Source organism: Drosophila subpulchrella, chromosome 3R, assembly GCF_014743375.2.
Source record: "Drosophila subpulchrella strain 33 F10 #4 breed RU33 chromosome 3R, RU_Dsub_v1.1 Primary Assembly, whole genome shotgun sequence".
NCBI lineage: Eukaryota > Metazoa > Arthropoda > Insecta > Diptera > Drosophilidae > Drosophila > Drosophila subpulchrella.
The window spans coordinates 7,378,312-7,392,277 of record NC_050609.1 but is presented as its reverse complement, the minus strand read 5'-3'; the positions used below and the strand labels follow the sequence as shown (position 1 = coordinate 7,392,277).

At 41.3% G+C, this 13,966-nt stretch overlaps 2 protein-coding genes across 2 annotated transcripts in view; both read left to right on the top strand.

Moving 5' to 3' along the window:
- The window catches only part of LOC119562096 (limbic system-associated membrane protein), a 134,095-nt gene that overhangs the window by 29,120 nt on the left and 91,009 nt on the right, over positions 1-13,966 (top strand). The window lies entirely within an intron of this gene.
- Positions 2,061-3,004, top strand: LOC119562122. The gene is made up of 4 exons (XM_037875397.1): positions 2,061-2,219; positions 2,288-2,467; positions 2,558-2,751; positions 2,823-3,004. Exons 1-4 carry the CDS (start codon positions 2,169-2,171, stop codon positions 2,893-2,895), a joined length of 498 nt encoding a protein of 165 aa, XP_037731325.1. The 5' UTR covers positions 2,061-2,168; the 3' UTR covers positions 2,896-3,004.

Here is a 13,966-nt window from a genome sequence, read left to right as displayed (position 1 = left end):
AGTTTTCTTGCACATGCCGGAAGGAAATGAGCAAAAATGACAAAGTTAACGGATGTGCACAAAACACAACGCACTCCCACTCCCATCCAACACTTGCCCACCAATAATGTACCATCCTTGGTATGTCCTTCGTCCTGCGTCCTATCCTCCACCGGTTGTCCTGCTTTGGGCCTGCCCAATGCACTTGCACAGGATCACAGGATATGTGTGCGGAAAGTACGAAAATTTTACATGCATTTGATTTATGTTACGCCAGCTCTCTGAACTTTTGCCACACCGCCCTTGTCATTGGTCCAAGTCCCTTTGGAAACCAGAAGACCCCCTCCCCCCCACAGAAGTAAGCAAATCATAGCCTACATTTCCGCTGTTGTTTATTCGAGAACATTTCTCTTCCTCGTGTTCTGTGCCCTTAGCTCGTTTTTTTGGCCTCCACTGGGGAGTTGACTTCACTTCGCATCTCCATCTCAAGGAGAAAGTTTTTTCTTGTCTTTGCAACATTTTTCCATAAATTTCCCAGGAAAAGGCGAAACGTTGTCATGTTTGGCTAATATGCAATTGTCGCAACAAAGCTGACAAAATTTATGTCACTCGGGGGAGAATGGGGCTCTGCCAATTGACTCGGAGAAGTATTGATCAGTGGGGGAATTTCTTTTTAATAAATTAAGTGTTTTTTTCTGCGCAATCAATGCTTAACCAAACCTCGTTTGGGATTGGGCCACAAAAAAAGGGCTGAGCACCTTTTGAAAAGCGAACAAATTAAATTATATTTGCCGCCCCCTTTTTTCCGCTTGTTTTGTGTTCGGTTTGAATTCGTTTGTTTTTTGTGCCCTCTTGTTGGTTCACGTTTTGAAAATTTCATTTATCAACGGCATTTCCATTGCTCGATCCCAGTCGGTGTTCCGAAGCGAAAACCCACGTTTCTAACGGTGGCTCCAGACCCTCGACAATCCCGTGTCAACAGGCAATTATTATAAAAGCCTGGAGTGGGTCTAGCCTCTAGCCACTAGTCGGTTATGCGACGACTCTTAGGCACTTGGGTCCCCGAGTTCCATGGGTCTGGGTCCAGTTCGGTCCGGTCAGGTACTATGCTAAATGCTTTGCCACTGAAAAATGTGGCTTTAAATTGCATGAAATCATCGCCACATTCCACAAGTAATGAAATTAGTGCAAACAAAGCAACAAATGCGTGGCGGGGCAACGACTTCGCTCAACAAGCGCTATCGAGGCCAATTAGATTAGCAGTGCCAAAACAAAATGAAAAACATAAAACGAAAAAAAAACGAATAAGAGAAAGCAATAAAATTTTCCTGCCAAGTGGATAAACAGATACTGTGCCTTTGCGGTATACCATTTTGCAAAGTCATAGAGAAAGCTATTTCATGAAGTGGTCTTACTTATTGAAAAGAAATACCGAAGTCCAAAAATAGAAATGAGAAACATAGCAAACACAAGATTTTAATGAAATTAGTACGCCCAAAATGCTATAAAATGCAAATTTAAAGTAGTTGGTCACACTAATTTGATTTGTTTTAGCAAAGAAGGTCAGACAGATAAACATAAACAGATACTGTGCCTTTGCGATATACCATTTTGCAAAGTCATAGAGAAAGCTATTTCATGAAGTGGTCTTACTTATTGAAAAGAAATACCGAAGTACAAAAATAGAAATGAGAAACATTGCAAAAACAAGATTTTAATGAAATTAGTATGCCCAAAATGCTATAAAATGCAAATTTAAAGTAGTTGGTCACACTAATTTGATTTGTTTTAGCAAAGAAGGTCATACAGATAAACATAAACAGATACTGTGCCTTTGCGATATACCATTTTGCAAAGTCCTAGAGAAAGCTATTTCATGAAGTGGTCTTACTTATTGAAAAGAAATACCGAAGTACATAATTAGAAATGAGAAACATTGCAAAAACCAGATTTTAATGAAATTAGTATGCTCAAAATGCTATGAAATGCAAATTTAAGGTACTTGGTCACACTAATTTGATTTGTTTTAAAAAAGAAGGTCAAATTCGAATAATTTCAGACTTTCTGCCATTCAAAGTACAAACGAACTACAATAGAAAGTGCTCTCAACCTGTTCCTCCCAAAATCTCCACTTGTAGGCAAATTTGTTTTTAGTGTCAACGAGTTGAACAAAATTTCAGGTCACCATCATGAGCTTTCCCTTTCGTATTGTGAACTTTGTGCTGCAGTTGCTAACGGCGGTCGGTGACTAGAATTGGAATCTTGCTATACCACGGTGTCCAATAATATATCCGCCTATGTCCTTTAGGTGCTGGAGGTGATTGCCCTGGTCTTTCTCATCCGCATCCTATCCACCCACTGTGTTCGGGGCGAGGAGTACAGGATATCGGTGTGGATGTACACTTTCGTACTGCCCTCCATTGCCCTCCAGAGTGTGGTGCTCGTCATATTCCGGCTGTGCTGCACCACCGTGGGCCTCGATCCAATTGTGCGTACACACATACGTATGGGGGTTTTTCGGGGATTCGATTGGGGTTTTTGGCGGTGATGATGAATGCTCAACGAGTGTGTTTTACAGGCGATGACGTTTAACTTCGCCAGCGGCCTCATCTGCATAGTATGCGCCCTCACCCTCGCGGTGGCCATGATCGATCACTGCGGCAACGAGTTCGCATTCATGTTCTATATTTCGAGCGCCTTTGGCATAATTGCGGGGGTCCTGCATTTGCTGAATGCCTGCGTGTGCAACGTTTACATACCCCTCGGCGAATGGTATTTATTGATTAATAGCCTTTCTGGCAAATACCGATAGACTAAATACTTGTCGTGCTCCATATCTCCAGGTCGTACTTGAAACCCTCCAAGAGAGCAAGGAGAAAGGCTTTGAAAGGTAAAACCAGAAGCAGAGACGTATGATGTGCACTGGATAGGAAAAGTTTTCAAAATTGTCAAAATTGTCATGCTTCAAAAATTGTAAAGATGCTTTGTATACATTTTTTCAAGCTCCTTTATTTGATATTGCACTACAGATAGTGTTGAGTTCATATTAAAATTCAGAAATTTAATATAGATTTATACCTTGCATTTGAAATTGATACAATTTTTTATAAGAACTACTTCTTTATATTGGTATTGCTAGATTATTCTTATAACTTTTTTAATTAAAGTGTCAGAACAAGATTACTGAAGTCTAATGGGCATTTAGTGTAATTTATGTAATCATTATGGTACAAAAATGATAACAAGGGATCACGAATTAATTGACAGTTGTGAATCATCCTTGAATGATTTCCAGACTGAGACAGCCAGACAATGTAAGGAAAAACAGTTTAGCTATAAAAGCCTTGAATTTCCCCCAGACAAACCAGAACCCCAAAGTCATAGACGGACTCTTTGTGCCGATTGTTTGTGTGTTATTGTTATTTGTTATTTGTTATCGTTTCGCTGGGGCGTCTTGGCCCCTTCGTCTGGCCAGCGGTCATAATCAATACCATTTGGCGACCTTTGCGTGTTAATGGCTTAAATGCTTTGCCCAGTGCCGACAGAAGGCCACAATGGTCATAAGAAACTGTTTGATTGGTATTCGGAGCTTGAGTAACGAAGGTTTGGCGCCGAAGGGCGCCATTCAATTGCACAGCCAGAAATCAATATATTGGTTTCAAAGCGCTCAAAGCTGTTCCTCCTTTGAGGACACACCAATAATAGTTGCACTTGGATAATGAAGAGGATGTTGTGATATATAACGCAGCGAGTCGGGACTCACACTTCAATCAATTCGGAGTGACAAACATGGAATTTTATTCGCCATTCGCATATTCATAAGCACAAGAGATTTACGTGTGTTGCAATGGCAATCAAATGGAGAGACAGCCACGCCCCCTGCCGCCCCACCGCCCCTTTATAGCCAACTGACAATCACTAATACAAGCAATCAGAAGGGCTGCCAGCAAATGAATAGCGAACGAACTGCAACTGCTGTCATGTAAATCTTTGAGATGGGTATGGTATCCTGATGACGATGATGATGATGACGGTGATAGTGGAATATGAGGATGGTGTCACTCAATTGCCGGCATTGGTGCTGATGAATGCAAACTAGCTGACAGCTTTACACGCAGAGCGCACAGATTCAGATTGTGATTTTGAGTCCGATTCAGAGTAGGTACTTTGTATATACACATATATCTATAGAATGACGTTCGTTTCATTTGATGACTTTGATGCGACGGGAAAAGCGCATAAATGTTATAGTGATAAGGCAACCACCCAGAAACACCTGAACCACCTGAAATGGCGGTAAAAGATTTTGCAGTGCGAAGAACATAATGAAGCCCATTGCATTTCCATTTCCCGCACTTAATTAAATACTTGCTCGCCTGATTAACTGCGGCGCTTCTCACCTGACTGCTGATTGAAGCACTTGGTGGCTTAATTAGAGTGCCTGCCGTAGTCATAAATGCTAAAGCAGCTTGATTTTCGGTGTCTGCAGCGAGGGAAGTGCATTTGTCAGGCAGCAGCAGGCAGCAAACTAATGGCCAAAACAAATGACAAAAGGCAACACAGTATACAAATGTAAAAATATTTGGCACTTCAAAGTGCTGCCAGACAAATACGACAAACGTTGAAGAGTCATTTACTAGGAGTGCCGAGCAGGAGCAACAAAGCAATGGTATGGAAAAAAAAAGAAGAAATACAGTCAGTTGAAAAATGGCGGCAACTGCAGGCTAACGAAAGCAAACGAAGGCAAACGCAGGCTGCATTCAGTATACGCCGTGTGTGCCATGGTAGTCGTCCCCGTCCTTGTAGTCCAAACAAAGAGCTGCTGGATGATGAGCAGGCAATCGGAATGAAACCAAGCACTAGAAGTGACTAACAGAAGGAGTGATATGGGGCCAAAAGCTTGGAACTGGTAGCTGGGAGATGGAGATGGAGTGACTGACTGGCTGTCAGCTCAACTGGAGATGGAGATGGGGGATGGTATGGAGATGGTATGGCGATGGCGAATGAAAAAGGGCACCTAAAGCGGCGCTGAATGGGCATGGCATCTCGCTGGCGATGACGACAATTGCACAATTCATAATAGCCAACATGTCACGGCACCAACGCACACCCACTCACCCACATGTGTGTTAACCACTTGGAGTGCGGGCTGCTCGGAGATCGCCATTAAATAGTGGAAACTGTTGCATGTCGGCACTGCAAGAAATGGCAGGATGCACTGATTTAAATATTCAAGTTCTTTTAAAAACCAGTAAGCAATTTCTCAGTCATCGTTGACTGATAAACTGACTGGATTTATTTTAAAAGTCATGTCAAAGAAGAAAGAAAACGTAAACAGCTTAACAACATTTCTTGAATTAATATAATAAATCACGTTTGAGATACCTTGACTTTTTGAAATTAGTCAACATTTAAAACTGAATCACAACATTTTTTATGTTTTGATAAAAATCGAAACTTAAATATTAAAAGTTGCATGATTATATATGGAAATATTAAAACTAACGTTTATAAGACGAAAAGTTTTAAAGAATTATATTATGTTGTGAATATATTAAAGAATGTATTTTGTCAAAATTTTTTAAACATCTTAATTGAAGGTCAAGTTAACCATTAATTTCTCTAAGTGTAAAACCCATGTGAGGGCCAATGTACACTTGTTTATTCTCTCACTGCTTGCAACACTTTCACTAATGTGCGGGAGTCGAGTGCGTTTGCCTGGAGATTGCATTTTGCATTCCTGGGGAAATGGGTCTCCGAATGGAAGGGGTACCGCAGGACCAGGAGTCCTTTCCTCGCCGAACCAGGACCTAGAACAGGCCTAGGATAGAGGGGCCATGGCCAAGTGCAGTAAATGATTGCGGTAATAAGCATTATGCACAGACTGGCATGTCCGTCAGTCAGTTGGTTAGTCGGTCAAACGGACAAACGGACAGTTAGACAGACAGTGGGAAAAACAGACAGGCGGACATCCAGTCTCTCTCTCGTTTCTCGTCAGCGTCAAATTAGGTTGGACACTGGGCATTAGCCGGCTGCCTTCGGACCTTTGTCCTCTGCCCTTTGCCCTTTTGCCCTTTGCACAGTGACAGCAGCTCAACTATTTGCTTTGATGGCAGCTCCTGCTCCGACTGGATTTTGATTAAAATCCTAAATTGGTTTGGTCAGCGAAAGGTAAATAAATTGTGGCAAAGATAATCTTTGTTTGCATTCCAGACGCACAGTCCAACTCCTTTGAAGTGACCAAGTCGAGATTAAGATGGAACCCCTTTTGTTACCTCCGCCCCTGAAAAGGGGGGAACACGTAAAGCCAGTCCAGCCAACTGTGTCTAATGTGTCCTCAAAGGGTTGCAATTCCAACCGAAAATGGCCCCTTAGGATGATTGATATCGGGGGTGTTGGTCCTCATAAATGAAGCAATTGGCTGACGGGAAATTATAATTAATAAAACACAGAAGCTGGCCCCTCATTCTCATACCATTGTTCGGTTGTAATTGCTCGAAATTAGTTGAGTAAAGTTGAGCCACTTTGGCCCACTGACCAACCAGGGCTATATCAAGTCAGGTTCGAGGTCCAAGCAAATAAAAAGGCAATAAAAAGATCGTAAAAGCGGCATTAAAACCTCCGAGCAGCAACTCAAATATTAGCTTAAATGCAATACACATTAAATTACTCGTAGCAACAATAAAAACGTACAAATAAAACAGATTTTCTGCTAGTAAAACAATAAAAAAGTTGCAAGAAACAGCATCGAAAGGCTGGCAAGGAAGGGATGGCATTTTGGCCAGGACACGAGCCCAAATCATCTGTGACTGGCTGTGAGAAATGTGGGACATGGGTTGCTGCTTTGCTCGACAAGGAGCAGGCACAAATTGAGCAAAGATGAGTTTTTAATTCGATTTCCCGAACTGACTTTGGAGATGGGAAGGTCTTGGGACGTGTTTCTTGGGTTCCTTTTCCTTTCAATATATATATATAAATATATATAGCCAATGCCCGATGTCGGCCGAAATATGTCAAAGCAAATTTAAAAGCGACGAAATTGTCAAGGAGCATGGCGCTCTGAAATATGAGCGGCAAAATGCCGAAAATTGTATTTGGTAGACAAGTGGCATCATAAACATATCGCCTCGGCCTCATTTTGAATTCTTGGGCACTTTCCATGTCCGAGGGTGAAATTCAATTTGGTAAAAAGGGAAAACAGGACCTGGAAAAGGGACACTGACATCAGTATACATATATACATAATCGTATACAGTGGATTTTTGGCAGCGCCTTCATTTTGTCGCCCCGCGAATAAAGTGAATTTCAAGTTATCTCCTACGTTTATGGCTACGTCGGCTTTTCCGTGTCCCATGTTTTCCCGTGTTATTTTGCGTAAAAGTTTAGTTAACAGCATTTTTTGGGCGCTTCAAAGCCACACAATGACGTTAATATTGTTCGTGATGGAGCCTGAAATGGAGACACTACGCTACGCAACCGACTTGATGATGATGGCCAAGTTGATGAGACGTGTTCCTTGGACAGACTGAAACAAAATATGGCCAGCTCTTAATTAAATTTGAGTTCATTTATAATAAGCTCTTGAGCAGGCTGACAAGCAGGCTTTTCCCAGAAACTGCCAGAAATCTCAGCATTGTACTTAAGCAAAACTAGTGAAGTTTCTATATAGAGAAAGAGATTCTTATTTTCATTCGTTTTTAAGAAACAAGACAGAAAAAGGTAAAAATACAATTTTTACCAAGTGTACAAAATGTGTTGTATTGATAAAATTAAACAATATTATAAAGTTCATACTATACTTAAAGAACTTGGCTTAAATATAATAAAAATACTAGATTGTTCTCTGAGTATGCCCCTATTATGGTTTCTGTTATTTTCTATGTAAGAAATACTCCAATTTAATTCGAGTGTATTCCCGAAACTAACTGCTCAATAAGAAGGATCCGCCATTATATCTTCTTAAACAGAGCCACACATGGTATGACTTTCCAGATGGGGTCGGGCGAGGTTGATTGCAGCCGATAAACTTTGTAATTGTTTCATTTCCTGGATTTAAATTGCAAATATGAGTTTTGTGTCTTTGGCGGCCGGCGGCGCACTAAATTATGCCAAATGGCGAACACGCGTTCCGGGTGCCAGCTCCTCCCCGAAGGACTGACTTCATTAGGGGTCTCCGCAAAGGGGTGTGTGTATATATGTATATACGTATACCCATTCCGGACCCAAATCCTGAGGCCCAACCCAAGAACCCGGCGTCGCACAGTAGATTTAACCTAATTAAGAATGTTCAACAGGACACAATGTTTCGAATACAAATGAAATGCCAGGGAAAAGTGGGTGGGTTGTAGGGTGGGGTTTTTTTTTTGGAAGGTGGGGGATTTTCCGGGGGGCGGCTGGGCGGTGGGCGTGGCATGGTGTGGGATCTAAGCACCAGACAGGCTGCGCAAAATGAATGAGCTGCCGAGCAAATCTGCTGTCGTGTTTTCGCTTCCAGTGAAAGGTTGGCTGCAGGGTTACAAGGCTTTGTTGCTTTTGCTATGCTTTTCCTCTGCTTTTGCTTTTGCTTTTTTTGTAGCTGCTGGCAAGACGAATGTTAATTCTATTTAAGCATATACACCCACCCGCACACACCCATTTTTGCTAGAGACAAGCTGGTGCCTTTGGCATTCAAAGTCACAGAGATTGTCAGCGTTTTCATTTTAATTCAAACAAATGTTACTAATGTTGTCATTGTTGTTGCCGCCTTCTCGGCTCGCTTGTTGAATATTTTATCGTTTGACTTGACGCCTTGGCAACATTTGGCTCCATCATTCCAAGTCCCCGCCAATGAAAATCCCTTCTCGTCACTCGCTAATGGGCTTTGGGTCCTGATGGCGGACTCTGGATTCCGGGAACCCTTCGTTCCGCTCTTGATTTGCATATTTGTCCATATTTTGATGGCTTGATTAAAATCCTGTTGGTATGAGATATGGTGTCCAGCGATGGTGTAAAAATATTTACGCAACTGCAAAATGCTCTGTATTAAAAGTGTGAAAACAATGACATCGATGGGCCAACACAGTGTGCAACAACTGGCTGCGAAAATATTATCTTTATTGTTATTTTTATTGTTTTTATTTCATCTGCTACTGCGGTGCGTGATGATTTTTTTTGTTTCATGTACTTTTCCCCCGGTTTTTTATTTATTTTCATACCGTTTTGCTGTAACTCAAACACCTGGGTTGTGGGAAACTTTTACCCAGGTACACAGGCGACAATTGTGGATTTTAACTTCATTTTTTAGGGGGTTTACTTTCTGTTTTTCGTTCGGTTATCCTTGTCTCCTTTGGCAACATTTGCTTAAACAGCGCCAGCAATTTGCACACTATTGCCATTGTCCTGGCTGCCCAGCGAAGGATATCTTTCATCTTTGGCATGAATTTAAATTGCTTTATGAGTGCAAATTGTGCTCAGCTGGTGGGCGAGTGGAGACTACGAATATTATGTGGATTCTGGTAAAATGAGAGGGAGAGCTTAACTGGAAAAATCAAGTTTAGACGGGTATCGAGCGGGTCAGCAAGTGAATAAAGCAGTGACCTCTTATATACTTTCATTTTCCATTTGTTTTTATGATATGAAACAATATTAAGAAAATACCAAAGACTTAAAGATATATCCATTTCTAAAAATTTATCAAGCTTTTATATTCATTCATTCATTATAATTGTATAAAGTCTTTAAAAGTTTTTGTAATTCCCCTATTTTACAAACTCCTTTCATGTTGGCAACCTTAAAGATTTCTAGGGTACGAACTAGATTTTAAATTCTGCCAACATTGTGGTTTTCTTTTCGAAATATGAAATACCAAAGTCTGGCATCTGTGAAGATTGTTTATCTTACGGGCTGTGAAATCCTTTTCTACCCACACTTTCGGCTGGAACTGTAACCCATTCCCAATTTTCCTGGGGGGCAACTTCGATTGAATGAAATCCAATTAGCTTTTTTCGTGCTTATCAAGGCGTTTACAGTTACTCGGGGCAACAATGACGGTGGCAGCAGTAGTAACCCTCGAAATAGTATCCGCCGCTTGATCTTTCCGCCTCGAACTGCCCGCCGTTTTCCTCGGACACGTGATGAACTGTAGAGCGTTGGGGTGTATAAAAAAGAAGGAAAAAATAAGCCAGGAGACGGACTGTGAACACGTCTGTTGGCGTAAAAAAAGAAACAAACAAAAAAAAGAAATACCCAACAAAAAGGGAATGTTTCGCCATCATTCTCGGCTTACAGACAAGTGAATATGCGTGTGTGATTGGAGGACTCCATGGCCTATCTGTATATGTGTGTGTGTCTGCGACTGTCAGTGTCATCGCAACTTCCCAGTAACTGTAACTGCAACCAACTGTGGCCAACACACACACATACACTCATACAAAGTGCCGCTTCCGGCTGGATATCTCTTCACGCTTCGTTTATTTAGTTTCGCCCGCCATTTTTCTGCTTCATTTTTTCGCACTGTGGCCCACACTGCGTGTACTTATTGTTGTGCAATTTTCAGCATTTCCAGTAATACTTTTTTCCCCCTGCAAGTGAATTTTGACGTTACCGCCAACAACATTAGCAAGTCAAACAAATTTTGTTTGCCAAGCAAAGGCAGCTGGTGCTGCTTTTGCAAGAAAAAAAAAATAATGAAACGCTGGAAAATAATTTGAAGCAAATTTTAATTAATGCCGACAGCAGTGCCGGCGGATACAGACAAACCAACAGGACTGTGTATCCTGGGCGGAGTTAACCGCATGGCAAAATTTGGTCCACCAGGACGAGGAGGACATCGTCGGCAGCCAGAAGCCAGAAGCCAGCCGGCAGACCGCAACACCGTGTAAATCCCTTTATCAAATTAATGAGCTCATTAAAATTCGTTTAGCAATTACAGTTTTAACAATTTCCGCCTCCCCCAAAAAAAAGCCACGCCCAGCATCAATATGCTCGGCGGTGGACCGAAATGGGAGTTCAGAATATGCTGAATCGCACAGGTGGCGACTTTGGGAAGCCAGGACTTTCCGTACTTTCCGCACTTTCAGGACATCGAGGCCTGCACGTGCGCAGTGTCGCCTGGCCGGCCTATAATATTATATCCATAAAAATCATAATAAACTCTGAAGTGAAATTTTTCGCCTTGCCAAGATTGTTATGTACACTCAGGCGAGGAGTTTTCAGCTTCGTTAATAGCAAAATCGTGTGGCCAGGAAATAAAAGGGCATAAAAATGCTTTAAAAGTAATAATAATTGCGTTTAGCCTTGTTTTCTCCCCCAGCTAGGTAAAAATTTCCAGCTGCTCAATCGCGGGTGAAACAATAAAACGAAATAGCAATGTAATAATTTATGATGGCATCATTAAAGGCAACAAACGGTGGAGCTGCAAAACTTTTGCCATTCGAAAGTATTAGAAGCTGTTGGGTTTTCTTTATATATTTTTGGGGGTTTTTCGTCTTCGACAGCTTTTTCGGCTACGCTCCGTCGAATTTTCGCCCACGACTGCAGTGTAATAAAAATGTTATTATTTCCCTTTATTTATTATGCTTTTTACGAAATTTATGACGTGCGCATGTTTTGATTCATTTTTCAAAAACTGTTTGTAATTTTCATAAAATGTTTGGCCAATGCTAATCCGGCGGTGAAAAGTAAAAAATCAAAAGGCAGGGAACGGAAGATTTCAAGTCCATCCATACGGCGAATGATTAATTGGATATTGTGGCAAATGCACATAAACCATAACTGACAAATTTCTTTTTTATTTGGCATCCGGCTTTGATACACGCACCCGGTGTCCCTGTCTTGGTGCGTTTTTCTTTGTATGTGTAGGGTCCTTTTCATTTTCATTGTTCCTTTGTTACTTGGGGCTATTGATTTTTCATCCCTTTTTGCCGCGGTCCTGTCGGTCGGGCTGCTCACTGCCTTTTGTATTATTTTGCCATTTATTGTACATTATGCAGGCGACTAATATTGACATTATCTGTTCAGCGGAACCCTGTTCCTTTTGTCGCTCTGTCACTTGAATCAAAGGCGTAAATCCGTTTTTTATCGCCCTCTGGCTGCTGCGATTTGTATGCCCTTGAAAGGGATATTAAAAATATAGGAAGAAGATGTCAGAGTAGTGCTTTAAATATGTAATTTCCTTTTTAATTAATAAAACACATCGCAGGATTTAACAAAGTACAATTTAAAAGTCACTTGGAAAAGTCACTTGACAACAAAAAAAGTATACTTATTGGTTAAAAATATAGGATCAGGATACGGGAAGAAGATGCCAGAGTAGTGCTTTAAATATATATTTCCCTCTTTAATAAATGGAAAAAAGTCACTTGGGGAAACCACCAATAAAAGTGTCTATAAGTATGCAAGTAAGTATACTTATTGGTTCAAAATATATGGTTGAATACTTTTAAGCACCCCTTCAGGAGATTTTAAAACTAGTGATTTCGGTTCTACTCTATTTTTATTTCTCTTCAAACTGCAAGAGTATTTAAGCTTCAACTTGGTCAAGTTTCTCTGCTCATAACTTTCTTAAATCTGCCTTGCTGACCCATCGCAGTAATCAATAAATTCTGCAAATAGTTAAGGCCTTTTGGGTGTAAAAAGAAATATGAAAAGGAGCGTTGAGCCATTCTCTTTAACAGCAGGCAACCAGCCATTGGCCAGGGAATGTTGATTGTTTCCCGCCCCGGGACAGGAGATCCTTACTCACACACTCTTGCTCAGCCAACGCTCAACACCCAGCATTCCTGTTGCCCTTACAGCCCTGCCCAGATCCTTTGGACCAGCAATTTATGATATTTATTTGATGCCCTGACATATGGCCAGCGTTTTGTGTGCCCATCTATTCAGCAGCAATTCCCTGGCTGTTGACCCCGCCCATTTTCATTCCCATTCGCTGGCATGACCCACTGGGGGTCATACATCAACTGTCTGCTGCGTGCGTAGATTGCAGTCGGAAGTACACATACAAATGTGTTGATGTCACCAACACCACGAGATAGAGCAGGAGCTGCAAAAAATTGCATTATTTGTTTTTCCACGTTGTTAGGTACATATAGTACATACATATAGGACTAGGACTCTGCTTTTGTCTGGGGCGCTGACATCGCATGACTATGCATTTCATTTGATATGATGGTGCCCAGCTACCCAACCACGCCTCCTTTGCACACCCACAATGATGAATTATTGTGCCAAAGGTGACTTTCATTATTCCCTTTGCATTTTTCATATCGCACACAGCAGCAGGAGCAGCTCGCCGCTTGTGCTGCGTATCTATGCAGAAAATTGAATTCCAGATATCCTGATATCCTGCAGTCCCTGGGTAATAATACTGCCCTGTCATCCCATACAATTTGGGTCTGCAAATTGATTGTATGGATTTAATATTAAGGATTAGACATCAACGCACAGCTGAGCAGCAAATGGCAATCCATGGCACTCCATTTTTGGGGTCATGCATCATTCGATGGGCGTGTTTTTAGCAAATAAATGAAATTGTGCTTTTCGTCTGTACATATATATCACATCAGTGGTTGAGGATTTGGATGAGGGGATATCCCAACGAAAATGTATGCTTCTCTCTCTTTCAATTTCTACTTCATGAGCATAAATTGCATTTTGTGCAATTTTCCATTTCCATTTTGCTTAAAAATGGAAAGACGGTTGGGTCCAAAAGCCACCTAGGCCATGTTTTTTCAATATATCTACTTTGTGTTGCCAATTCTGGGGTTTATTTTTATAGTTTATTCCTGGTTTAGTATTGTTGATATTTTTGTTTTCATTTTTGCCCCCTTTGCCAGGGAACCGCCGCAAAAGGCAATTTTCTATAGCCTCTCTCCTGTTTGCAACTTTTATGGCAAAGACATGCACACACACACATATAGACACCGCTTAGATGTTGGGGAAAATTGAATTTTTAAAAATTGTCCTGGCAGCAGACTAAGGCAAGGCGGAAATATGAAAGCTTCCAGTC

Coding starts and splice junctions, on each gene's coding strand:
- LOC119562122 (XM_037875397.1), top strand. CDS start 2,169: ATGAGCTTTCCCTTTCGTATTGTGAACTTTGTGCTGCAGTTGCTAACG. Junction 2,220..2,287: donor TGCTGCAGTTGCTAACGGCG/GTCGGTGACTAG, acceptor TATGTCCTTTAG/GTGCTGGAGGTGATTGCCCT. Junction 2,468..2,557: donor CCGTGGGCCTCGATCCAATT/GTGCGTACACAC, acceptor TGTGTTTTACAG/GCGATGACGTTTAACTTCGC.